Source organism: Felis catus, chromosome B3 (genome assembly GCF_018350175.1).
Source record: "Felis catus isolate Fca126 chromosome B3, F.catus_Fca126_mat1.0, whole genome shotgun sequence".
Taxonomy (NCBI): domain Eukaryota; kingdom Metazoa; phylum Chordata; class Mammalia; order Carnivora; family Felidae; genus Felis; species Felis catus.
Window position 1 is genome coordinate 4,158,291 of NC_058373.1, and position 27,480 is coordinate 4,185,770.

At 47.8% G+C, this 27,480-nt stretch overlaps 1 protein-coding gene across 2 annotated transcripts in view; it reads left to right on the plus strand.

The window, feature by feature from the left end:
- The first annotated feature begins 4,031 nt into the window (after positions 1–4,031).
- FSD2 (fibronectin type III and SPRY domain containing 2) overlaps positions 4,032–27,480 on the plus strand; it is a 40,060-nt gene continuing 16,611 nt past the window's right edge. Inside the window, exons 1-6 of one of the 2 annotated variants that reach the window (XM_023254877.2) lie at positions 4,032–5,319; positions 19,936–20,606; positions 20,740–20,835; positions 22,843–23,073; positions 24,324–24,346; positions 25,326–25,447. In XM_023254877.2, coding sequence (XP_023110645.1) covers positions 5,310–5,319; positions 19,936–20,606; positions 20,740–20,835; positions 22,843–23,073; positions 24,324–24,346; positions 25,326–25,447 — 1,153 coding nt within the window. In that variant the 5' untranslated portion in view covers positions 4,032–5,309. The remainder of the gene's footprint in view (positions 5,320–19,935; positions 20,607–20,739; positions 20,836–22,842; positions 23,074–24,323; positions 24,347–25,325; positions 25,448–27,480) is intronic. The other variant, XM_019831817.3, reaches the window with a different exon arrangement.

Genomic DNA, 27,480 nt, shown 5'->3' on the forward strand with positions numbered 1-27,480 from the left:
ATCCCATCTCCCAGCCAGCATGTTTAACTACGATCTGCGTTCCCACTCTTCATTTTACAGCCAAGGAGACAGACCCAGCAAAGAAACTTGTCCTAACATGCACAGTCAGGCTGGTAAGTCCACCCGGCTACCAAAGACCTGTTTAAGGAGGTCGGGGTGTCTAATTTGCACGTGGGGATGGGATGTGACCTGGAGCTCATGCAACAGGCAACAAGACGGCCCTGGTCTCTCTGTCCAGGAAACGCACAGTGTAGACGGAGAAACAGCGTCTGTCAGCTTCCATCCTGTGAGTGCGCCAGGAAGAGGGGGTGGTTGGGGAGGGGCGGGGAGATGCCCCGGAAGCCGCGAAGCCGCGAGGAGGAGCCCTTCGCCAAGACAAGGCTCCTGCGGGCTAGATGCGGGAACCGGAGAAAGAGCTTTGAAGGTTGCGAGCTGGGAAAGCATGGAATTAGGTTTGCACTTGCTGTTATGCCCAAAGGAAAACAACGACGAACCAGGGCCAGCCTGAAGCAATGGTTAGGACATCTCTCCCCACGAAGATGATCCAGGGTTATCTAGAAAACCGTGTGGAATGTAGCTTTAAGGTCTAAAGTTGCCTCTGTTCAAGCTCCTCACCTTGACTGCCCCGGTAGACTCACAACCGCTGGGCTTGCCATTCTTCTTGGAGAGAGGAGGGATTTGTTTTTCCTCAAAGCATTTTTAAGTATATTATCTTAGTTAATACGATTTACTTACAACTCTTTTTTTAATTTAAATTTTAGTTAACATGCAGTGTAGGTTTCAGGAGTAGAATTCAGTGATTCATCACAACAATAATTCTTTAATAGTCTCTTTTAATATCTTGTATATTCTTTACAATATGTCTTTTCACTGCATTTGTTTTATGCTATTTTATCCTTTTGAGTAGCCTTTCCAATTTATTTGCTTTGTCAAAATGACACTAGCAGGCTTTCTAATTATAAGAGTAATTTCTATTTTTGTGTGTGTGAGGGAAGGATGTTTGTATATTCTTAGAAAAAAATATGGACAAACCTAATAATTGTTGTTACCAGGATACATGCCTGCTTTATATTCACTTTATGGTTCTTTTGGAGTATTTACCTTTCTCTGAGCCAAATATCATATATTATTAATAAAAAATGAAGATTCCAGGGGGAACCCGGGTGGCTCAGTCGGTTGTGTTGGACTCTTGATTTTGGCTCAGGTCATGATCTCACGGTTCTGAGTTCCAGCCCCTCGTCTAGCTCAATGCTGTCAGTGTGGAGCCTGCTCAGGATTCTCCCTCTCTCTCTGCTCCTCCCCTGCTTGTGCTCTCTCTGTCTCTCTCAAAAATAAACATTAAAAAAATATATATTTTAACTATATATATAATTGTTATTAAAATAGGTACCATCAAAGACATAAAGAAAAAAGTAAAATAGTTCAAAAGAGATAAACCCTGCTCTTATTTTTTGTGTGTATCATTATATATAATGTCATATGTATTTCTATATTATGCTACGTATTCTATATTCATGTTATATATCGTATATTTATATATTTATATTATAGATTATATGTAGCATATTTGTATATTTCTATGATAAATATATATCATCTGGATAATATATATATGATATACTACAATGAGATTTTACAAACTCTTTTTTCTAATTACAGATATATTGTGGATATTTTCCACATAAAAAGTAGACATCTACATTATTATTTTTTTTACAGAGAAAGAGAGAGAGTGCACATGGGGGAGAGGGGCAGAGGGAAAGAGAGAGAGAGAAAATCCCAAGCAGGCTTCGCACCGAGCATGTCTCAATCCCCCGACCCCGGGATCACAACCTGACCTAAAATCAAGACTTGGGCCAACCGAACCACCCAGCCACTCTACGTTATTTTTTTTACTACTTGCCCAAACTGAGTTGAGCCAGGGGAAGTAGCTGCACTGGGTCCCTCTGCATCCCAGAGTTTGCCGGGACCAAGGATGGGCCTGCCCCCTAAGATCCAGATGGGAGCCAGCATGAAGACAGCATCAACAAGGAGTCATCTAGATCCCGCCTAAGAGAGCCAACTGCATGGGTGAGGAGACCTCATTTGAGAGCTCTTGGAGGTGGCTCACCGGGGCCCAGAAGGGGAATGCAAGGGACCCCCCGGAACAGAAGGGTTTTCAGCCTGGTTGTGGGAACTCAGGAGAAAGGTCTCCGTGATGGGAAACTCCAGAGATGTACAAAAACTCCCCATGAGGGAGGGAGGGGGTGCATGGGAGAGAGAGGCGTGTACATACAAGTGTGCAAGAGAGAGCTCTAAGCACCTGCCAGCCCAGAGAGCCTGACATTAGCACTCACTGTGGCATCAGCTCCGATAGGAGCTGTCTTATCACCTTGGCGCCTCCGGCCCTGGCGTGCCACCAGCAGCTCAGGGAGGAGGTGCGGGGAGAAGAGGCAGCCCTTGTTCCCCCTTTCCCGGGGCAGACTTCCAGCTGAAGAGGCCCAGGCTGGGTAGGAGAGAGGATTCTGGTACTGGCTAAATTAAGTTTGACTTTTCCATCAATATTCCAGACTGTATCTTCAGTTACCCAATGAAGACTGTGCCTTCAAACGACCCTAGGACTGAATGTCACCGAAGAGAGAGCAGAAAGTTCTGGGTCTGCTGGATTTTTAGCCGGAGAGGGGAATAATTCCCACCATGAGTAAACGGTAAAGGAATGGCGAGAGGGGAACAAAAACGAAATTGCGTCCGATTACCGTCAGAGTTGTGCTTGTTCAAAACATTTTGGACAAAGACCCTCAGCCCGCGAGGAGGGTGCACAACACGAGGGCTCTCGGAAGCCCCCCTTCTCTGTAGGGCCTGTGGCGCCCCCAGCGCTCTGTACGTGACCAACCACCTGAGCAGCTCGGTGGGGCTGCAGGCCTCAAGTCCTCACAGTAAACGAAGAAGCTGGGGGGGACAGCACGTGACCTCGCCCGGTGTCACTTGAGCAGTAAGAAGTGGCAGGACAGCCGGGGCAGGTCTATATTTGGGCTCTCGCTCACGGCAGGCGTTGCTATTTGCAGTGGGAGTCAGCTCGTGTTACCCGGCTTGCAGAGTCCCCGCTGTAAAACGGGGCCTTCGGGCACGCAGAGGTCACCCGGAGGGAAATCCCATCCCCACCGAAGGCAGAGCAGTTTTCTAGCCCTTCCCCGGAGTCCTCAGAGGTAAAAAAAAAGAAGAACTACGGACCCTTAAATCAGCAGGCAAGTTTTTGGATAATCGTTATTTTTCTCAAGTGAAAGGTATTATTAGAAACTCAGCAACTTAATGCCACAACGTGAATGCAATATCTTTCCTTCAGGGGAAAGAGGTATCATCTTCAATTGCAGGTGTGTAAATGACAGTAAACAGTGTGAATATTTCCTGTGCCTTCCTGTGGCGTAGACTCGCCTTTACTGAATGTGGTATTGGTACAGGGTGTGAAAGCCACTCGTGCAGATAGAGGCTGGCGATGCTTGCAGTGTGTCCTTAGGGTATTTTTAGTGCAGGGGCCCGTTTGTAGGACACTTTGGAACCCTAAATAGTGTTATCATCTGGCTGTGGTAGCGGGAGGATAAATACATTTAATTTTAATCTGCATGCGCCTCCCAACAAATCATAATTTCGTGTTTTGTTTCAAATAGGGAAAAAAAAACGGTATTGTAATCGTTTTTCACTCACTATTGCAAACCCCCTCCTCCCACAGAAAGTTTCCGGGTTTGGACTACGTCTGTAAAAGCTGGTTTGAATTATTTTGCATAACCGTACGGCCAACACTTAAAAGCAAGTTTCTGAAATTATAGGCAAAATTCTGTTTGTGCCCTTCTGGGCTCCCTTTGGGGGAAAGAATTCACAGCTTTCCGTAGATTCCCGGAGGCGCTCAGGTCCCACAGAAGGTTAAAAACCATTTTTGTTTTTTTAAATTTTTTTTTTCAACGTTTATTTATTTTTGGGACAGAGAGAGACAGAGCATGAACGGGGGAAGGGCAGAGAGAGAGGGAGACGCAGAATCGGAAGCAGGCTCCAGGCTCCGAGCCATCAGCCCAGAGCCTGACGCGGGGCTCGAACTCACGGACCGCGAGATCGTGACCTGGCTGAAGTCGGATGCTTAACCGACTGCGCCACCCAGGCGCCCCTAAAAACCATTTTTGTAGGGGACTTTTCTAATTAATGCACACCCCCTATCTAAGATTTAAGCCAAAGTCTTTTTGTTGTTGTTTTGACCGCAGCTCTATGGCAGAGAGTAGAAGATGTCTAGCCACCGTATTCTTTATAGGCTGCGACTTCCTGCTTTCTCTAAGCTTCCATTTCATCATTTATAAAATGACAATTTAGTGTTACCATTCCTTTCTCCCCAAATTTTAAAGGTTTTGTTAAGAAACTGGAAGAGTCCGGACGCTGAGGAGGAAAGCAAGTGTCAGCTCTGGGGGTGTGTTGCAAACTCCTGCTCTGGTGCAGAGTGCCCAGACCGGTGTGTGTGTGTGTGTGTGTGTGTGTGTGTGTGTGTGTGTGTGTGTGTGTGTGTGTGTGTGTGTGTGTGTGTCTAAGGGGGAAATGCTGGCATGGAAGAATTCATCCCCATTAAGATTTATTCTCAATGTTTTCCAGTCTTCTTACTTGTGTAAAAGTCCAATTTGGTGTTTCAATCTCCAGCTTCCGGTTGACAGAAGTTGTCAGCATGATTTATTGGCAATACAGAATTCTGGTTTTCTCCCTTTAGGTAGCACACAGAAACGTGTTATTTTTAGCCAGCTGATCCGGGGTCTGTAGGTGAGATGGTTTAGTGGAAAACTGGGTCTGATCCAACTCTTTATCTGCCTGGCAACATATCCAGCATCCAGCCCCGGGGCTGGACACAGAGGAGCCCCAGATCACCCCTTGTTAAGTGAAATTGGCCACGGCAAGTCCTTCATGTTCGCGGAAAGTCAATTTTGCCATCCTAAAATCAGGGAATTGAATTAGATCCTCTCCAAGGAACCCTCCATCCCTAGAGTCCTACACCTCTCCCTAGGCCCCTTGGAGGCTCTCGCTGTGAGGACAGGCAGCCTCACAGCCAAGGTCTGTGCCTGGGTATGAGGCTGTCCTGCGTTCATGCCTTCTCCTAGCTTTTCAAGGGACAGAATGATCCTACTGTGGCTGCAGGTGGCTCCACCAGATGGCTGACCCTGGTCCTCACCCTTTGTGAGTGACCAGGTGCAGGACTCCTAACCTCACCCAGATGAGAGAGGCCGAGGTCCAGATAATGATAATAGCAGCCACCACCACAATAATGACAACAGGTGACCTGTACTGGGGACTTACTTGGAGCCATGTGCTATGGTAAGCATTTTACATACCTTATGTTATTTCTTCTAAATGCTAATTTTATGACATAGGAACTGGTAATAAACCCATCTCATGGGCTCATGAACGTAAGGCCCAGAGAGGTGATTTTCCCAAGGCTGCACTGCTAGGACGTAGCAGGGACAGAACTTTCTGAATCCAGAAGGCAGTGAACTTAGAGAAGGGAGAAGGGTGGGTGTGGGGAGTGTTATCAGGAGATTGAATTGGTAGAACCAGAATCAGCATTAATTGGGCATTAATCACATTGGGTGATGGGGCGCCTGGGTGGCTCAGTTGCTTGAGCGTCCGACTCCAGTTCAGGTCGTGATCTCACTGTTGGTGAGTTCGAGCCCCACGTTCTGCTCACTGATGTCAGGCACAGAGCCCGCTTCGGATCCCCTGTCTCCCTCCTTCTGCCCCTTCCCCGCTTGTGCTCTCTCTCTCAAGAATAAAATGAAGTAAAACATTAAAAAAAAAAAATCACACCGGGTGATGTCAGGGATGAGCTCCTGGTCTCTGGTTTGGGTGCTAAAGGGAATAGGCGTCGTGCTGTGCTTTATGGATGTTATGCGTGCGGCAGCCCTCGTGAGGGTGTGACAGGCAGTGGCCACGGTGCAGGTGCAGTTGGGTGGGGAAGGGCAGGTGGCCGTCAGGAGGAAGGGCAGCCCGCCAGGGCCTCAGATGGGACTTGCATGGGAGAAGCCCGGGCGCGGTCAGAAGCAACCGTGGTGTCCACTGCGGAAGGCGAGGCTGTTTGGGGACGTGGAGCTAGGGCATGGGGGGGGGGGTGCCCGGTGCCCAGGGGAGTTGAGACTTGGCAGTAATGGAGCCCTCAGAATGCGGGACATGCCGACTTACCACTTCTGCCAGAGTGGCGGGCAGGCAGCTATGCTCACGCTGGGCTGCCATGCTCCCGAGATGCTGGTGGGACACACGGCCAGCAGACGGTAGAGACGAGGTGGCTTTGAGAAGATCCCTGCCTACGAGGTGGCACTCAGCTGTGACAGCGGGGCACCACAGCAGGAGTATTTTATTTAATCCACACAACAAGTACCCTCCACTTACAGATGAAGGAGCTGGCTCAGAGACGCTGAGAGATGAGGTCAACGTCGCATCCTGAGACCGGCATTGACCCCAAAGCCCGTGACCTTTGTGGCCCGAGCCGTTACCGCCTTCAAGCGCTTCCCCTGCCGGGAACTTTGCTGGGCGTTTACTCATTCAGCGTCTGCTGTAGCCAGGCTGCGTGTCAGACACCCCCCAGGCCCCAGCTCCCTGTAGCAGCGGCACGCGCTTTCCATATTCCCCCCGCTTCGCTGAGATGCAGCTGACAGGTGACCTTGTGCGAGTGTGAGACAGACGCTGCGGTGACGCGATGCGCGCGTACGCTGGCAGATGGTGACCACGACCAGGTCGCTTGCCTTCAGGAAGGTCCTTCACCTCCCGTAATCACCCGTCTCTGGTGCACGGTGGGAACATGAAGCATGCGGCGCGGTGTCGTCGACCACGGTCACCACGCGGCAAATCAGGTACCGCAACTCACTCGTCTTGCACCCGGAAGTTTGTTTAGTCAACATCTCCCCGTTTCCCCCACTCACCAGCCCCTGGCAACCACCGTTCCAAGCTGTTTCTGTGGACTCAGCTTTTCTAGATTCCGCACGTAAGTGAGATCATACGCTCTCTGCTGTATTTCTCTGCCGACTCATCTCCTTTAGCTTAATGGCCTCAATGTCCATCCGTGTTGTTGGAAATGGCAGCATTTCCTTCTTTTTATGGCTCAATAATATTCCATTGTGTATCTTCTTTTTCCATTCATTTGTTGGTCGACATTTTGGTTGTTTCTATGTCCTGCCTATTGGGAATAGCGCTGCAGTGAACATAGGAGTAGAGATATCTCTTTGAGATCCTGATTTCACTTCCTAAGAAGTGGGATTGCTAGAGCATGTGGTAGTTCTGTTTTTAATTTTTTGAAGCCCTTCCGTACTATTTTCCATAATGGCGGTACCAGTTTATATTCCCACCAACAGTGAACAAGATCCCGCCATTGTTTCTGATTGTTTTTCTGATCCCGCCATTCTGCCAGGTGTGAGGTGCTTCTCATTGTGGTTCTGATTTGGGTTTTTCTGATATGAGTGATGTTGAGCATCTTTTCATGCACCTGTTGGCCATCTTCGTGTCTTCTTTAGAAAAACAGGGCGCCTGGCTGGCTTAGTCGGTTAAGCGTCCGATTTCAGCTCAGGTCACGATCTCAAGGTTCATGGGTTCGAGCCCATGTGAGGCTCTGTGCTGACAGCTTGGAGCCTGGAGCCTGCTTCAGATTCTGTGTCTCCCTCTCTCTCTCTGGCCCTTCCCTGCTTACACTCTGTCTCTCTCTCAAAAATAAATAAACATTAAAAAAAAAGTTAAAGGAATGTCTAGAAAAATGTTTACTCATGTCGTCTGTCCATTTTTCATCAGATTATTGTGGATTTTTGCTTTTGACTTGTATGAGTTCCTTACATATTTTGGATACCAACTATCGTGTAGACAGCTTGCACGTATTTCCTCCTATCGCATAGGCTGCCTTTTCATTTTGTTGATCGTTTCTTTTGCTGTGTGGATGTTATTTTCAGTTTGATGTTGTCCCACTTGCTTATTTTTGCTCCTGTTGCTTGTGCTTCTGCTGTCACATCCAAAAAGTTGTTGGCAAGACAAACGTCGAGGACCTTTGTCCCTTCTTTTCCTTTTCTTCTTTTTCTTATTTCTATTTTTTTTTGGTCCCTTAATTTTTTCTAGGAATTTTACAGTTTCATGTCTTACATGTAAGTCTTTAATCTATTTTGAGTTAATTTTGGTGGGTGGCATAAAATTGGGGTCCGATTTTACTTCTTTGCGTGTGATTGTCCAGTTTTCCCAGCCCTGTTTACTGAAGATGCTGTCCTTCCCCACAACGGGATAGTTCGGATTCTGTAGGCAGCCAGACGTGCGGGAGAGCGAAGGCAGTATTCCGAGCCCCCGAGGACACAGGCCCTGGCTGTTTTGTTGACCTGTAGAGGATGTGGGGTCACAAGACGGATCGGGACTGGGAAGAAGGCAAAGTGGTGCTTCCATAGCTGGACGGCCCCATTGGCCTTGGGAACCATTCCAGGGAGACGTGAGCCAAAGTAGGGGCAACGCACATGCTACTCGGGAGTGTCTCGCACACGTGGGTGCGGGTGTGGAGGGAAGGCTTCCTGGTCCACCTCAATGCTAGTTTTGCTAGGTTGCAGACTCATTGTAGGGAGATGTGTCCGACTTCACTTGGAGCCACACCCTTCTCTCTGTCCCTAAAAGAAGCCACGTTGTGAGGACATGCCAGGACTGCCCCCGCCAGTGTGATGGTGGGCAGGTTCTTACAAGTGACCCAAAAGAACATCCGGGCTCTGGGGTCTTCATAAATCATGGATGCTAAGGAGGCAAAGCCCCGGCCCCGGAGCCTCTTGCTTTGTGATGCTGCCTCTGGGCGCAACCTTCGTTCATCCCCTCCCCCAACCCAGGGGGTGGACCAGGTCCCCACGGACTTGTGGGTCGTTCAGGACATGGTGGCACTAGTGCCCTGTGGGGTCATGGTTGGTGCTCAGCCTCCGCAGACGTTACTGAAGTGATGCTTACCATTGTCTTCGGTGTAAGAGTTTTGGAGCATCAGAGAATGGGACTGAAGCTTTCGTGACCCTTCAGTGTGATGTGCCCAGCGTTAGAGCCTCTGGAGTAAAGTTTCCTTAGGCGGATCCCAACCCCAGAAACTAATCGCCTGCATGGTATGAGGTTAGGATAGCAGTGCCTTTGTCCCTAATGGCTGCCCAAAGTCTGCCTCTCCGTGTGGTGCTGAGGGCCAGTGGAAAAACAGCATCCTGTGTGAACTTCAGAGAGAGAGAGGGAAGAGGCTGGATTCCCAGGGGCTCCCCAGGGCCGAGCCTGTGTAGTTCACGCCACACAGAAGGCCAGCAGTTGTTGTGTTTAGTCTTGCCATCAGCAAAAGCCGAGGTGAGCCCGCTGGGGGATGGGTGAGGGGCTTGCAAGGAGGGTTATGGCTAGGATTCAGTTGGAAGAGTGACGTTTGTTACAGAGCCCAGATGAAGAGAGGTGGTTGGGGGCTTCCCCAGGTTAAAGGTAGAGCAGGTCTCCATTATTGGGATCCAGAAACTACTATTAGCCTTCTTTTTTTTATTATTATTAAGTTTATTTTAGAGAGAGGGAGGGGCAGAGGGAGAGAGGGAGAGAGAGACTCCCAAGCAGGTTCCATGCTTAGCATGGAGACCGACATGGGGCTCTATCCCATGACAGTGAGATCATGACCTGGGCCAACATCAAGAGTTGGACACTTAACTGACTGGCCACCCAGGTGCCCCCCCCCCAACCTTTTAGTAATTTCCACGCATAGTGTGGCTTGAACTTACAACCTTGAGATCAAGAGTCACATGCTCTGCTGACTGAGCCAGCCAGACACCCCTACTGTTAGCCTTCCTAACACAAGGCCAGATGCAGGACAGGGTCAGTCCTCTGCGTCCCTCATCACCACCCTTGGCCTTTCCCTGTGCTCACAGGACAGAGCTGGGAGGACGTGAGGCACACAGCACGAGGAGTCTGGTGGCCGTGTCCATGAGTAAGGAGGGAGGACTGGGCCACGAGGGGCAAAGTGGCCTCTCTGACCAGAACACGGGCCGAGTTCTTTTCCCTGGGGGAATGGGAGAAGAGCTCAGTGATCCTTGGTCTCTGCAGACAGAGGCTGAGGAACAGGGAAGAAACTGAAAGCCTAGAGCAGGATTGTGCAGCGAGGGGATCGGGACCAGACAGTCATCACAGGCGTTAAAGGTCAGAGCACAGAGGGGCGCCTGAGTGATTCAGTTGGTTAAGTGTCCAGCTTTGGCTCAGGTCATGATCTCAAGGTTCGTAAGTTCGAGCCCCACATCAGAGTCTATGGCGTCAGTGCAGAGCCGGCTTCGGATCCTCTGCCTGCCCCACCCCCCTCAAAAATAAATAAATAAGTAACAATTAAAAAGGATAAAGGCCAGAGCATGGAGAAGCAAAGGAAAGTGGGTTCTCCGGTTGTGTTCCAGGCCACTGGGCCTTCAGGCATCTCCTGGCGTGGCCTGTGAGGCGATGGCAGGCATGTGGCTTGGGAGATAGGTCGCGTGTCCCACCACACATCAGGGTGGAGAAAGCGAGAGGCTCTGAGCTCCACGGGGCAGTGTCAAGTCTGGGGAGGCCAGCGGTGTTCAGGAAGGCTGCGGCCCCTACAAACCTCTGCCTGTGCCTGGAGCAGAGATTAGGGCCAGAGATGAGGATTTGGAGCCACTGGCAGAGAGGGGGCCGTGGAGCCGAGACAGTGGACAAGATCACCTGGGGCAGGTGGAGGGGGAAACAGGCGCTGGGCTGGAAGTCTGGGGAACGCCGGCGAGAGGAGCGGCCGCGGGTGGGTCTGGGAAAGAGGTCAGCCGTCCCACAAGGAGGTGGCAGGCTGAGCTGGGTCAAAAGGATGGAATGTCACAGAACAGCCAAGAAAGCGCGGGCCAGTGTCCATGGATTTCACAATCAGGCCATCAGAAAATGCTCTGTTTTTAAAAAGGCAATCAAAAACGGAGAAGGAAAGAAAAACGAATGGCATTTCAAAACAAATTTTTTTTTGAGAGAGAGAGAAAGAGAGAGAGTGCATGAGCACGTGTACAAGTAGAGAGAGGGTCTCAAGCAGGCTCCATGCCCAGTGCAGAGCCCAACGAGGGGCTCAGTCCCACGACCCTGGGATCCTGACCTGAGCCGGAATCCAGAGTTGGACCCTTAACCGACTGAGCTACCCAGGCGCCCCCAGCATTTTTTACCACTTGGAATGGTTATTAAAAGAACAGTCTGGGGGCACCAGCGCGGCTCGGTCAGTTGAGATCTGACTTCGGCTCTGGTGGTGATCTCATGGTTCGTGAGTTTGAGCCCCGTGTCGGACTTCTCACTGTCAATGCAGAGCCCGCTTCGGATCCTCTGTCCCCTTCTCTCTCTGCCCCTCCCTACTCATGCTCTCTCACTCAAAAATAAATAAAACATCTTAAAAATAAAAAGAGCGGTCTGTCAGCAGAGGTCACAAAGTCCCTCACTGCCGAAAGACGAGCACTGCTTATAGGGGAGGCCACTGAACCTGACTCCTGGGCGCAGCTGCGGAACAAGGACTTAGACAAACAGCTGGCAGCTGGCTCTGATCCCACAGGTGGACATGGCAGGGGCTGTTTGGATCGTAATAAACGTTATGACTGGGGGACAGGGGAGAGGGAAGTGCTAAACTGTGTCTTTAAATTTGTGTTTGATTTTGTTATTTTCCTCAAAGACTGATGGCATGCGTGTCATGTTGGAATGTTTAGTAATAGTAGTTTGTTAAAAAAGGCATTAGGTTTACCACAATTCTTTTTTGTTTTTTAAGAGAGAGAAAAAGAGAGAGGGCACAAGTGAGCAAGGGGCAGAGAGGGAGAGGGAGAGAGAGAGAAGCAGGGCTTGTGCTCACCCAAGGCCGGGCTCGAACTCTCTCTCTCTGTGTCTCCCTACAGACACAGACTCCGAAGCAGGCTCCAGGCTCTGAGCAGTCAGCACAGAGACCGATGCGGGGCTTGAACTCACGAACCGTGAGATCATGACCTGAGCTGAAGTTGGTGGCTTAACCGACTGAGCCACCCAGTCGCACCCCCCCACACACACACAATTTATTTTTAACGGAGGCATTAGGAACTGGATTGTGGTGATAGTTGTACAACCTGGGGAATTTACTAAAAATCATTGAATCGTGTACTTAAAGCAGGTAAATGTTATGGTATATAAATTATATTTAAGTTATTTTAAAAATAGATTAGAGAGTAAGATAAGTAGCTCACAGAATTCCTGGTTTTATGTAGGAATATGTTGTTGATAAAGCGCATTGTGGGTTAATTCCAATAGTAGAACAGTCTGGTGGATAGACATTTAGGCCGGTATTTGGACATCAACTGCACCCGTTGTGATTTGTGCCGTTAAATGAAACAAGCAAAAGCTTCTCTAAACTAAAAAAATGATGCTTTTTTCTTTTTTTTTTTTTTTTATTTTTTTTTTTTCAACGTTTATTTATTTTTGGGACAGAGAGAGACAGAGCATGAACGGGGGAGGGGCAGAGAGAGAGGGAGACACAGAATCGGAAACAGGCTCCAGGCTCTGAGCCATCATCAGCCCAGAGCCCAACGCGGGGCTCGAACTCCCGGACCGCGAGATCGTGACCTGGCTGAAGTCGGACGCTTAACCGACTGCGCCACCCAGGCGCCCCAATGGTGCTTTTTTCTGTGTGGATTAGTGGTATTCAAACTTTTTTTGTTCGTGAACTCCCTTAGAACATTAACATTATCTAAAAATTTTCATCAAAAATTTAAATAACCTTGGATTAGGTAAGTTTCTCTGATATGATGCCAGAAATACAAGCTAAAAGGGAAAAAAAAATAGATACATTGGACTGCATCCAAATTAAAAACTCCTGTGCTTCAAAAGACACCTTTAAGAAAATGAAAAGATCGGGGTGCCTGGGTGGTTCAGTCGGTTGAGCGTCCGACTTCAGCTCAGGTCAGGATCTCGCAGTTTGTGAGTTCGAGCCCCACGCCGGGCTCTGTGCTGACAGTTCAGAGCCTGGAGCCTGTTTCAGATTCCGTGTCTCCCTCTCTCTGTCCCTTCCCTGCTCATGCTCTCTCTCTGTCTCTCAAAAATGAATACACGTTAAAAAAAAATGAAAAAAAAAATGAAAAGATCATCTACAGAATGGGAGAAAATATTTGCAAGTCATACATCTGGTACAGGACTTGTATCTAGAACATGTAAAGAACTCTTACAATTCAACAATAGACAACTCAATTTAAAAATGGGTGTATTAGGTTCTCCAGGGAAACCGAATCCAGTAGGGAGGTGCGTGTAAGTGTGTAAAGAATGCGAGAGAGACATTTATTTTAAGGAACTGGCTCATGCCGTCGTGGAGGCTGGCAGGCGCAAAATCTGCAGGGAGGGTTGGCAGTCTGGAGACCCAGGGAAAAGCCAGTGCTGCAGTTCAAGTCTGAAGGCCATCTGCTGGCGGAAGTCCTTCGTGTGTGAGAAAGAACCACCTTTGTTCTGTCAAGCTCTACAGCTGATTGGATGAGGCGCACTCACGGTACGGAGGGCAATCTGATTTACTCAGAGTCCACCAACTTAAATGTCAATCTCATCCCAAAAACACCCTTCCAGAAACATCCGAAATACTATTTGACTAAATATTTGGACACCATGGCCCCACCATGTTGACACATAAAATTAACTATCACAATGCACAAAGGATTTGAATAAACATTTCTTCGAAGATAATCTACAAATGCCATACGTGCATGACAAGATGCTCTACATCATTTGCCATATGGGAAGCGCCCATCAAAACAACAATGAGCTATCGCTTCACATCTGCTAGGATGGATCCAATCAAAAAGATGGGCAGTAGCAAGTGTTGACTAGGACATGGAGAAATTGGAACCCTCCTACACAACTGGTGGGAACGCAAAATGGTGCAGCCACTTTGGAAAGGAGTTTGGCGGTTCCTCAAAAGTAAACATATGGGGGCACCTGGATGTTTCGGTTGGTTAAGTGTCTGACTTCGACTCAGGTCATGATCTCACAGTTCGTGAGTTCGAGCCCTGTGTCGGGCTCTGTGCTGACATGTCGGAGCCTGGAGCCTGCTTCATATTCTGTATTTCCCTCTCTCTCAGCCTCTCCCCCCCCATCAAAAATAAATAAACATAAAAAAATTTCTTTAAAGGTTAAACATAATTACCACATGACCCAGCGATTCCACTCCTCAGATACACCCAAGAGAAATGAAGACATATGTCCATACGGAAACTTGTACATGAATGTTCGCAGCAGCATTATTCATAACAGTCAAAAAGTAAAACAACCCCGGTACCCATCAACCGATGAGTAGATAAATAAAATATGTTATAGTCCTACAATGGAATATTATTCAGCTGTAAAAGGACACGTTGTACAACATGGATGAATCTTTGAAGTGTTATATTCAGTGACAAAAAGCTAAACACCGAAGACCACGTATTGTGTGATTCCATTTACATGAAATGTGCAGAATGGACAAATAGAGACAAAGTAGATAGTGTTTATCAGGGGCTGGGGGAGAGGGGAATGAGAGACTGCCAAGGGGTATGTGGTTTTTTGGGGGGTCATGAACATGTTCTGGAATTGGATAGCAGGGATGAACACGTAACTCTAAGTTGCCTGAAAATACTAAATTGGTAACTTTAAAAGTTTAAACTTATGGTGTATAAATTATATCTTAATAAAGCTGTTAATTGGGGCATCTGAGTGGCTTAGTCGGTTGAGCGTCCAACTCTTGATTTCAGCTCAGGTTGTGATCTCAAGGTTATGAGATACAGCCCTGTGTTGGGCTCTGCGTTGGGCGTGGAGCCTCCTTAAGATTCTCTCTCCCTCACTCTTCCTCTCCCCCCGCACTCACACACCCACTCTTTGAGTCTACAGCATCTGTATGTAAGGGCTTTCCAAGGGGTACATGGACAGTGATAATTTTAAGAGCATTAGATTCCAGATGCTTAACATAATAATCTAATCTTTCCCAGAGCTGCTCTCCTTTGAAATGGGCCAGCAGTTGAGACTTCATGCAGGTTCCGTGTTCACAGAATCCCTTCCTCTCTTTGTTACAAAAGTGAACCTGCCCCTCTCACTTCTCCTGAATATTGCATTGCCTATAAGATTTCATGGCCTTGGAATTTAAAAACCTCCAGGGGCCTAAAGGGAAGGACAGTTTGAAGTATTGGTATCAGTGTTACTAGGGATAAACAGAGGCATTTGATAATGATAAAAGGGGCCAATCCAGCAAGAATATATGACAGTTACATATGCACCTAACAACAGGGCACCAAAACACATGAAACAAAAACTGACGTAAATGGAAAAAGAGACTAGTTGGAGATTCCAATACTCTACTTCTGATAACTGATAACAGATAGAACAACTAAGAAGAAGACCAACAAGGAAATAGAGGACACGAATAATACTATAAGCCAGGTGGACTTCACAGGCATCTAGAGAACACCCCCCCCCCCAACGACAGCAGAGTGCACATTCTTCTCAAGGCAATAGAACGTTCTCCAGGATAAATCAAATGCTAAGGCAAACTTCAATAAATCTAAAAGGATAGAAATAATACAAAAACATACTCTCTGACCACAACAGGACGCTATCAGAAATCAATATGTGGAAATTTAAAGTACGCTCCTAAACAACCAACATATCGAAGAAGAAAGCAAAAGGAAAGTTAAAAAATAGTTCAAGGTAAATAAAAGCAAAGATAAAACACACGAAAAGTTTTGCCGTGTTATTGGGATGTAGCAAAAGCAGTGCTTAGAGGGAAACTTATACCTATAAATGCCTGTATTTAAAAAGAGGATCTTAAATCTGGGGTTCCTGGATGGCTCAGTCAGTTGAGCATCCAACTTGGGCTCACAGTTCGTGAGCTTGAGCCCTATAAAGGGCTCACTGCTATCAGTTCAGAGCCTGCTTTGGATCCTCTGCTCTGTTCCCCCCCTCTCTTCCCCTTCCCTGCTCACACTCTGTTTCTCAAAAATAAATAAACTTAAATCAATAACCTAACCTGCTACTTTACACTGAAAAAAGAAGAGGAAACTAAACAAAGCAAACATAAAGCAGGCAATCATAAAGATTATAGTGGAAATTAATGAAAAAGCGAATAGAAAAACAGTAGAGATCAGCAAAACTGACAAGCCTTGACTTCGACTGACCCAGAGAGAAAGAGAGAAGACTCACATCACTAGAATCAGAAATGAAACAGGGGACATTATTACCAGCCTTACAGAAATAAAAAAGATTAGAAAGAATACTATGAACAATTGTATTCCAATAAATTAGATCACTTAAATGAAATGGACAAATTCTTGGAAGGATACAAACTACCAAAACTGACTCAAGAAGAAATTGACAATATGAATAGGCCTATAATAAATCAAGAGACTGAATTAATAATAAGGAAAAAAAACCTCACAAAGTCCAGATACCTTCACTGGTGAATATTACCAAACATTTAAAGAAGAATTAATACCCATCCTTCACAAGTTCTTCCAAAATATAGAAGAGAAGGGACATTTCCCAAATTATTCTATGAGATGAGTATCACCCTGCTACCAAAACCAGCCAAAGATATTACAGGAAAAGAAAACCACAGGCTAATCTTTCTCAGGAATCTAAATGCAGAATTCCTCAAAATTTAGTAGCAAACTGAACCCAGTCACATATAAAAAAAATTCTATATTATGATCAAGTGGTAATTATCCCAGGAATGCAAGGTTGGCTTAACCTCAGAGTTGGCCATGAGTTCTTAGATACAACACCAGAAGCACAAGTAACGAAAGAAAAAATAAAGTAGACTTCATCAAATTGAAAACCTTTTGTGCTTCAAAGGTCACCATCAACAAACTAAAAAAGCAACCTACAAGATGGGAAAAAAAATCTGCAAATTTTTTATCTGATAATGGACTAGTCTCTAGAATATATAAAGAAATCTTACAAACAACCAATTAAAAATGGGCAGACTATTTGAATACACATTTCTCCAAAGAAGATATACAAATGGCCAATAAATACATGAAAAAATACCTGACCTCATTATTCATCAGAGATCTGCAAATCAAAACCACGAGAATTTATTTCACACCCACTAGTATGGCTACAATAAAAAAAAAAATCAGAGGGGCGCCTGGTTGGCTCAGTCAGTTGAACATCTGACTTCAGCTCTGGTCATGATCTCATGATTCGTGAGTTCGAGCCCCACGTCACACTCCGTGCTGACAGCTCGGAGCCTGGAGCCTGCTTTGGATTCTGTGTCTCCCTCTCTCTCTACCCTCCCCTACTCGTGCTCTGTCTCCATCTCTCCCAAAAATAAATAAACATTAAAAAAGTTTTTTTAATCAGATAATAACAAGTGTCGACCAGGATGTGGTGAAATCAGAGCCTTCATACACTGCTGTAGGAATGAAAAAATGGTGCAGCCCCTTTGGAAAGCAGTCTGGCAGTTCCTCAGAAAGTTAAACGTAGAGTTACCATTTGACCTAGCAACCCCACTCGTAGGTATCTACCCAAGAGAGATGAAAACATACATCCACACAAAAACTTGGACACAAGCATTTTAGAAGCGTTACTCATAATAATCAAAAGGTGAAAAACGACCCAAATGAAAAGAGAAACATGCAAACAAGCTGATGCACGTATAAATAAAATACGACATACCCATACAATGGAATATTATCTAGCTCTAACAAGAAATGAAGGGCACTTGATTCACACGCTACAACATGGATGAATCCTGAAAACATGATGCTAGGAAAGAAGCCAGTTACCAAAGACATATATGATTCTATTTATGTGAAGTGTCTCGACAGGAAAATCAATAGGGACAGGAAGCGGATTAGTGGTTGCTTAGGGCTCGGGAAAATGCAGGAATGTGATGGTAGCTGAAGGGTATAGCGTTTCTTTTTGAGGTGATGAAAATGGTCTAAAATTGACTATGGTCATTGTGGCTCCTTTTTTGTGAATCTACTAAAAATCGTTTGAATTCTACACTTCTGACAGGAGAATTGTAGGATACGTGAATTCTGTGTCAGCAAAACTATTATAAAAAGTAATCTAACATAATGGCGGTTGTGCAGCAAGAAGAAAGCAGGGACTTTGGAGTCCAATAGACTGTGTAATCCAGGTCCTCCTAGAAGCAGGTACCATATGGGATTGGATAGATAAGAATTTTATTAAGGGAAGCACTTGTGTGAGATAAAATGGGGAGGGAGCTAGGAAAGGTTGAGAGAGCTGTCAGACCATGATGCAAGTCTGACCCCGGGTGACGGAGACAGGGAAGGATGGTTTAGAGGAATCACCCTAGTCTGCCATGCACCCCAAGAAAGTTTTGGCAAGGCCGTCGAGGAGTCTTCCGGCCAAAGTTTGCCGTCTGAGGAGTTTTGTGTCACACAGAAATGGATCTGCCTTAGTGTCCCTGCTACACTTTGTCATTGGACGGAGATGCCCACGGGAGATGTGCCCTCCATGCAACTGTGATGATGGATTGAAGAGTGCAGCCGAAACATCTGGTCAACTGAGCTCCCCTAGAGTTGGACATGTGTCAGGCACTGTCTCACGGCTGCCACACAGACTGGGGTTCAAATCCCAGTTCAACAACTTACTAACCATATGACCTTGCACAAGATACCCTCTCTGAGCCAGTTTCCTCATCGGTAAAATGGAGATAATAGCAGTGCCTAACACACAGGGGTATGTATATAAATTGCCAAGCACAGAAAAAGCACATAGTAAGTGCTCAGTAAGTCGTAGCTGCTACTAATATTGTATTTACTACTTCGACCATTATTATTTCTCTCTAGATTTTACATACCTCCACTAAATGATAAATATCACAGTCTGTATATAATGAATATTCTGTTTATTTTACTTAGTATCATATTGTAAGTCTTCTTCCAAGTAATCATTTGCTCTCCCTAACATTTTAAAGTTTGCATTATATTCTGGAGAGTATACATAACCTAGCTTACTTAACTCTTCTCCTAATCATTAGGGGTTTACAATTATTTTTTTTGGTCATAAAATATCTTGTGGAGTACACGGGTGGTTCAGTCAATTAAGCATGGACTTCGGCTCAGGTCATGATCTCTCAGTTCATGAGTTCAAGCCCGGCATTGGGCTGTGTGCTGACAGCTCAGAGCCTGGAGCCTGCTTCGGATTCTGTGTCTCCCTCACTCTCTGTCCCTCCCCCACTCAGGTGCTCGCTCACTCGCTCTCTCTCTCCCAAAAATAAGTAAACATTTAAAATTAAAAAAAAAAAAAAGAATATTTTGTGATGGATATTTTTATATAGAAATATTTTTGCCCCTGTATTTGATATTTTCCTTCAGGGTCCTGATGAGGATTATTAGCTTAAAGAGTGTGAACATTTTTAAGGCTCCTGATCCACATCGTGCAGTTTGCTGTGCAGAAAGCGGGGGCTGGTGTACATTCAAACCCACAGCATGTGAGAGTACTGACTTCTTTGTACCCTTCCCCAGCCTTGGGTCTCGTTCTTATATTTCTAAATATTTGCCTACTGGGAAGGCAAAATGGCATCTTATTTGTTCTCTGTGACTCATAAGGATGAGCCATTTCCCAAATGTTTTTGCACAAGTGATTATTTTGTGAATTGTCCTCGCACGCTAATTTATTGAGATCTTAATTTTTTTTCAATCCATTTATACAACTTGTCTGATAATAATTGCCTGAGACGCTTCCCATGATTTTGCCTCTGTTTTAACCGTGAGGAGTCTTGTGTGGGTGAAACCTATTGGCATTTCTTTATTTCTGGTCTCCTTTAAGCCTAGAAACCCTCCTTCCTGGAGAAAGCAAACCTCTCTTTGCAGATGGTGCAAAGTAAAACCACGGCTTAGCTGCTCAGATGATTTTTTTTTTTAATTGTGAATGAGTCGAGCCCAATCTAGTGAGTGACCAATTGCTGGGATGGCCTTCTCAGAAACAGGGTTTCCTCCTCTTTCTGTGTTCTAGGACCCAGGACACCCACTAGGAGGCGCGCGTGCGAGGAACTCTGTGGGTGCAGAGGCGCGATGGACGGGGAGGCTGGGGGGGCGCCCGAGGTGCACAGGTCCCCGGCTCCCAGGGACTTCCACTTCTGTCCCACGGATCTGTATGACTCCGAAGGCCGGCTGCGGCTCTTCCCAGAAGAACACACGCGGACGGGAAGACAAGTGCCCGCCGAAATGACCAGCGAGCCGGGGGGGGCGGCCCCAGGTAAGGCCCAGAGCGACCTGGAGGAGGAGGTGCAGGAGCTGGTGGATTTGTACGCGCTTGGAGGTGGTGGCGAGTGGGGCGCGGAGCTCGTGGATGGAAGCGCGCCGCGCGTGGAGGTCTCGGAACCCCGGCTGCACCTGCCCGCGGCCGGGGCGCAGAGGGACTGGCGGCTGGGCGCCGAGGCCGAGGACCCGGGCTGCTTGGGCTGGGGCGCGGCCGGCCGGGACCTGCGGGAAGCCTACAGGTACGCGCACGGCCGGGCCAGCGAGGAGTACGAGTGCTACGTCATCCCCGAGGAGGAGGACGAGGACGAGGCCGCCCTGGTCTTCTGTGTCACTTGCAAAGCCCCAGTAAGGGCGTGCGAGGTTTCGGATGCGCACGGAGAGCATGAGGTGACCCCCCTCAGCAAGGCCCTGGAAAGCGCCAAGGTAAACGGGACTCCTTAGTTCCCCTGACAGTGCGTTTGTGTCTCAAGTAGGCGGGCAGGGAATGAATTTAAAGCGCCTCCTACGGAAGAGAGCAAAGAGCATTAATGTCTCCTTGGGATCCTCTGTTTGCTAGGACGAAATTCACAAAAACATGTTCAAACTGGAAAAGCAGATTATCGAGATGGAGAATTTTGCAAATCACTTGGAGGAGGTTTTCATCACCGTGGAGGTAAGAGCAGGCGCCGTGAGGCCCTCAGACACACGTGGCTTCCGCCACGGCTGGGTCAGCAGCTGTGACTGGTGTGGGTTAGAGAACTGCTCGCTTCTCGCCCTTTCCCCTGCCCTCCTAGGGGACCTTGGGCATCTACCTGGTGGAAACTACCTGTCCTCATCCCCTGCTGAACCGGGAGCTCTCCTGGGGAGGCAGGGTCTCCTCTGTCTTTCTATCCTCAGTCCTGCTGCGAGGGTGGGGCTCCCGCATGGCCCAGCCTTGACGAGGCGTTGCAAGACACCCGCCCTTCCTGATTATTTTCCCCAGCTGTTATGTTTCTCGTAAGATTAATACGCTTCTGTGCCTGTCACCCAACCCGTCACAGTCCCCTGGGTGTACCGAGTAGCATGTCGTACACTGCTGTGATGCCTGCACTCAGCCTCCCCGTCCGGATGAGGCTAAGGACCAGGACTCTGCACCTGCCTTCTCTGCCTGTGGGTGCTCTACCTCTATTAATACAGCCTCGGACTGTATCTCCAGGAACACCTCGTATGAATTAGCTAAGCCCCAGGCCCCTGTCCCAGGAAGCTGGAATTTCTTCATCCCCAGTCTTAAGAGGGAGGACTATCCCTAATCCCGTCTGCAGGGCACAGGGACGGAACGAGGGACAGAGGTACAGCCACCCGGACAAAACTCTTTACACTCTGCCCACTCATCTCAGGTCAAAGTACCCTCACCCTCGGTGAGGACTCTGACTTTTCCCTTTTACACCAGCACTGGGGAGTCCCGCACTGCTTTCCTTCTCTGCTGCCATTCTGAGCAAGTCTTGGACATGTAGATGTTCAGCAAATACTCCCTGAGTCATCGAGAGAGCCTCTGCTTTGGAAATGTCTCCATTACCTGGCGAGGGTGACATCAGTCACAACCCACGAAGCTTTCCCAGGCTTCGAATCTAAGAGGACCAGTAGTCGACAGGATTTAATTAACATTGCTCATCCCCTGTGCCCCTGGATTAAGTACCGTCGCATGGCTCCCTCTGCCTCCCTACGTTTTCTCATCTATTGGGCGGGACCATCTGGCCACGGCCCCCACTCCCCTCCCCCCTCCCCTTCCCCCTTCACCTTTCTCTTAGTTGATGTGAGGATCTGTGTGATCCTGGCGTTTGTAGGATGCAGGCATCAGGAGGTGGAGGTGAGTGTCGTGAGATGCTGGGGGCTCAGGAGGGAAGGCTAGGTAGGGCTTGCCCAGGACAGACATCTCCGTGGATGTCTGCAGTCCAGGGATACGGTGGCAGGTTGACTCATCTCTGACCATCTTCCTGGGAGGTGGCCACGACGGAGGTGGCGTGGGGCTGGGGACGGGGCGGGGGAGGGGAGGGAGGATTGCAAAGTGCTGCCAGGAGTGAAGGCAGTGCTTCTCGTTAAGGTTATCCCAGGGGCTCGGGTGCCTGGGTGGCTCAGTTGGTTAAGCGTCTGACTCTTGATCTCAGCTCAGGTCTTGATCTCAGGGTTGTGAGTTCAAAGCTCACAACTCTGTTGGGCTCTGCGTTGGGCTCCATGGCTGAGCGTGAAGCCCACTTTAAAAAAAAAAAAAGATTGGGGCGCCTGGGTGGCGCAGTCGGTTAAGCGTCCGACTTCAGCCAGGTCACGATCTCGCGGTCCGTGAGTTCGAGCCCCACGTCAGGCTCTGGGCTGATGGCTCAGAGCCTGGAGCCTGTTTCCGATTCTGTGTCTCCCTCTCTCTCTGCCCCTCCCCCGTTCATGCTCTGTCTCTCTCTGTCCCCCCAAAAAATAAATAAATGTTGAAAAAAAAATTAAAAAAAAAAAAGATTATCCCAGGGGCTCTAGCCATAGACTCCTGGTCCCAGCTCCCGCTGTACCCACCCCAGCATCCTGGCAAGCGATGATAAGAAAAGGGTGGGGTGACTAAAACATCTCTGGGTAGGTATATTTTCATGCCTCAAATGACTCTGTAGTCGACACACCACGTTCGCTAAAATAACGGCTGAGGTCAACCGTCTTGCAGGAGAACTTTGGAAGACAGGAACAAAATTTTGAGTCACATTTCAATGAGATTTTGGAAACACTTGCTCAAAAATATGAAGAAAAAATACAAGCTCTCGGAGAGAAAAAGAAAGCGAAGTTGGAAGCCTTGTATGGACAACTGGTCAGCTGTGGGGAAAACCTGGATACCTGTAAGGAACTCATGGAAACCATAGAGGAGATGTGTCACGAAGAGAAAGTCGACTTCATAAAGGTCAGTCAGTCATGAGGTGAAATGAGATCATGAACCGAAGTGACAGTATGGCGGGGGTAGGTTAGATTGTCCCCTCTCTGTCTGGAGGTGTTGCAGTTGACCTCTGTGGGTCAGCATCCATTTGGTTCCTGGATGTTCACGAACATCCATTTTGTTCCTGGATGAGGTGGTCACCCGTGTCTCTGTGCGCTCCGCCATGAGTGGCCGAGCAGACTCACGCACGGCTGACGCCTTCCCTCCACCATTACTCAGACAACACCAGCCTTCGTTCCTCTGTCCCAGAGACCTGTCCCCTCGCCAGGGAGCTGAGCAACATCAGCGCTCTGAGAGTTTTCTGGTCACCTCAGATGGCCTCTCAGAGCTCTGAGGAGGAGGCAATCCAGGCTAAAAAGGCACCTCCAACTCTCCAGTTACCAGGGCACCAATTTTAAATCTTTGTAAAGTCAAACATGCAAAAAAAAAAAAAAAAATTCATTTCTTAATTTTCTTGAAATCCAATTAAATCTGACCTCAAGGCCCCATGCTGCTGGGATGTGGGAATTTCGATCTCAGTCAGAGCTGAGGTCCTCTTTCTTCACCATGTCCCACAGGAATATGGCGCGGTTGTGGTGTCCAGGATGTGAGGGAGGGGCCTTCAGCCTCTGGAGCTGCCCCGTTGCCAAATATGGCTTCCACACTGACCCCGCCCATAGTGGTCCCTCAAAGCCCAACAGCGCTTCCTTCCTGCCGTGCTTGGGGCAAGGGACCCGTGACAAGCTGGAAAGCAAGTGTGCAGACACCATTAGAGCCTTCAATACTCAGACCTTCTGAACCACTGGTCCCACAACGTCGCTGTATCCCAGAGACATAACCCCGAATGTGGAGAAAGTGATACGTGTGAGAATGTTCTTCTCACTGTTATTTGTGATGATGAAAAATTAGAAACAACCAAAATGTCCCTCAACAGAGGAATGGTTAAGTAAACGATGGAACTTCCATTCCGTGAACGGTTCTGCAGTCTTTCGAACTGGTGGGCCGAAAGACCATTTGTGACGCGGGGGTGCTTCCATAACGTCCCTGGGGGGACGCAGTCGTCCGGAAGAGACCCACAGGCAGCCTGAGAGTGGTTTTGTTAGTGGGGGATATGGCTGTTACTTTTTTTCCCCCTAATTTCCAAGTTTTAAAATGTGCTTATATCACTATATAGTTTGAAAAATAAATTTATTTTCAAAGTCAACTGAGTATTTTCTCCTTCCCCTCCTCCTTTTTAGGATGCCGTGGCTATGGCTGACAGGTAATGCTTTCGTTCTGACGCACATCTTCTTTCCCGTCTCTTGCTCCTCTAGATACAGATAGACTCAGCTCCCCTTGGGAAGATGCTCCCGGTTACAGTTTTCATGTCTGCCCCTGCGACCCAACAGCACTGGCTTCGGGGGGATGATGGTCACTAGGACCCGCTAGTACCAAATCTCAGACGGCCCAGCCAGCAAGCCTGTGGCCAGGTCACCCCGAGAGCCCCTCCTTTCACCAGGAGGAACCAGGGTCCGGTGCCTCCCCCATCCCCGAGCTGTGCCAGGACCCAGACTGTGTACTGCAGAAAGCACACACGTTGTAGAGTCAGACAGGAGTTCAAATCCCGTTACCCCCATGACCCTGGGCAAGTCCAACCAGTCTAGGACTCACCTTCCTTATCTACAGACAGGGATAGTTTTATGGGAATTAAACGAGACAGTGTCTGTAAAGCCACATGAACATTGAAGCTTGATGACATAAGGGGTAAGAAGCAAAAGACAGACCTGGTTTCAGAGTCCGCCCCTGCCACCTATAAACCCTATGACTGCCAGGAAGCAGGTGCAAGAAAACTCATAGCCCCAGTCTACCGTCAGCGGGTTGAGTACGCTCGGCCCCACGGAGAAGAAACCCCAGAGTGTGTGCGTGTCGGGGTCTGGGGCGGCGGGGGGATGGCAGCTTCCAGGTCAGCACCGGAGAGGTCTTCCAGAGGGTGGAGATCTGGAGCTGTTAGGCACTTGCCCCCCAAATGGCCCACCCCTCCCCCTCCCCTCTAAGGCACAAACCAATTCCTCCATCCCCACTGGGGACCCCCTGGGTCAGTCACCAAAGCAGGTGGCAGCCAGCAGCCAGCAGCATGTCAAAGAAATAAAACTTCAGCAAAGAGGCCCTTCGCATTTATTACCGGTGACCCAGCACTGTAGACACACACCCTAAGGGGCATGTCCCTTCGTTCTTGTGAGCATGGCTTTTTATACCAACAGACTGGGAAAATTCTTGAATACGGAAACAGACGTGGAAATCTCTGCGCAGCCTGACTTTGAAGACCAGACCTTGGACTTCTCTGATGTGGAGCAGCTAATGGGCTCCATTAACACCATCCCAGGTGCATATTTCGCCTGTGTGCATACTTCATAGAAAGTTCCAGGTCCCTGAGCTTTGAGTTAGAAATTTTGATGGCTAAAAAAAAACCCATAAATATTTAGAAACAGGCTTTTTCTTTTCTTTTCTTTTTTCTTTTCTTTTCTTTTTTTTTCTTTTTTTCTTTTCTTTTCTTTTCTTTTCTTTTCTTTTCTTTTTTTTGCTCTAATCTCATGTCTTCATAGCTTGCAATGGTGAGCACAGAGGTGGAGACCCCTCCCACCGGGGGGGAGGTGCCCACCCTCACTTTCCAGGGAGCCAACATCTGGCGCTGGGCAACCTTGAAATATTTTTTATTCATAGCCTGCCCAGATTCATAAACCCCTGTTCTCCTGGCTGAGTTACTCCTGGCAAGTAGCCCGAGTACTTATTTACTTAGCACAGTGGCTAAGAGATGAGCTTTGGGATCCCATGGAGCTGGTAAGAATCCCAGCCCTTCCACTTCCTAGCTGTGTGACTCTGGACAACTTACCTAACTTCTCTGAGTCTTGGTTTCCTTGTCCACATAATGCCTCATGGGGATATGGTGGGACTTGCACGAGGCAATGCATGTAGAGCACGTCACGTGGTACAGGTAGCTCTTAAAATATTATTGTGGAGGCGCCTCAGTGGCTCAGTCAGTTAAGCATCCAGGTCACTTGGTTTCAGGTCAGGTCATGCGTGATCTTGTGGTTCATGAGTTCAAGCCCCGTGTTGGGCTCTGTGCTGACAGTGCGGAGCCTGCTTGGGATTCCCTCTCTCCCTCTCTCTCTGCCCCTGCCCTGCTCACTCTCTCTCTCTCAAAATAAACTAATAAACTTGAAAAATATTCTTGTGATTACTTATTTTTTTAAAAATGTATTAATTTTTTAAGTTTATATATTTATTTTGAGAGAGAGAGAGAGAGAGAGAGAGAGAGAGAGAGAGAGAGAGAGCATGCTCAAGCAGGGGAGGAGCAGAGAGAGGAGAGAAAGAATCCCAAGGAGGCCCCACACTGTCAGTGCAGAGCCTGATGCTGGGCTCAAACTCACAAACTGTGAGCTCATGACCTGAGCTGAAATCAAGAGCCCAATGTTCAACTGACTGAGCCACCCAGGTGCCCCTACTGTGATTACTTATTTCTAAGAATAATACTGGAATTCAGCTTTTTTTTTGTTGACTGCTCACCATTTCCTCATCAACACCCAACTACATTGTAAAAATGTTGTACGTATCATTTTAGATACAGATTTTTATACAGATTTTTTTGAAATAGGGAATTTATTCTGTTTTGTAACCTGCTTTTTAATCAAAATTTTGCTTAATATTTCTTGTACTGTAAATCCTTCTGTAACATCATTTTAATGGGTATATACCTTAGTTTGTTTACTTGATTCTCAACTGGACTGGCTGCTGGGATGTTTCTAGGTTTTTCACCACTAGAAACCACACTGTAATGGATGTCCTCAATTAGAAACCTTGGAGGCCACTCTTAGACTCATGATTCACAGAGTGATCTCACTGAACTTCGATGTCCATTGGATGATCCTTCCCCTTCTAAGGGGTGGTGCTGCCCAGATAACCAGGCCCAGGTATTTGGAAGGAAAGGCATGATCACCCAAGTCGGTGCTTGAGAGATGCTTACACGTCTCTTCACCGCCCCCCCCACCCCAGGTCCAGGTCTTGTGCAGACCATCACCTGGAGCCTCCCGGTGGGCTGCCAAGCCCAGGGCCACCCCTCTTCTCACCGCAGCTCCCACCCTTCTTGCTACAGGGCTGTCCCTTGAGGGTATAGACGGGCACCCTCTGTACATCCTGGATTTCGTCGTTAGGTTCTTTCTCTTCCTCCTCTCCTTTGTCCCGTTAGGACCTTCCAGGTCCTGGCCAGAGAGGAAAGGCTGAGCTGCAGCCAGGAAACACCTTCAAGTTTAGTTGTGCTCTTTCTTACCTGGACGGAGCAATGTCAAAATCGGAAGCCAAGGTTGTTCCGTAAAGTCTGGGTTGCAGGCAGGCGCTGCCGCGGGAGAAGAGTCCGTAGAG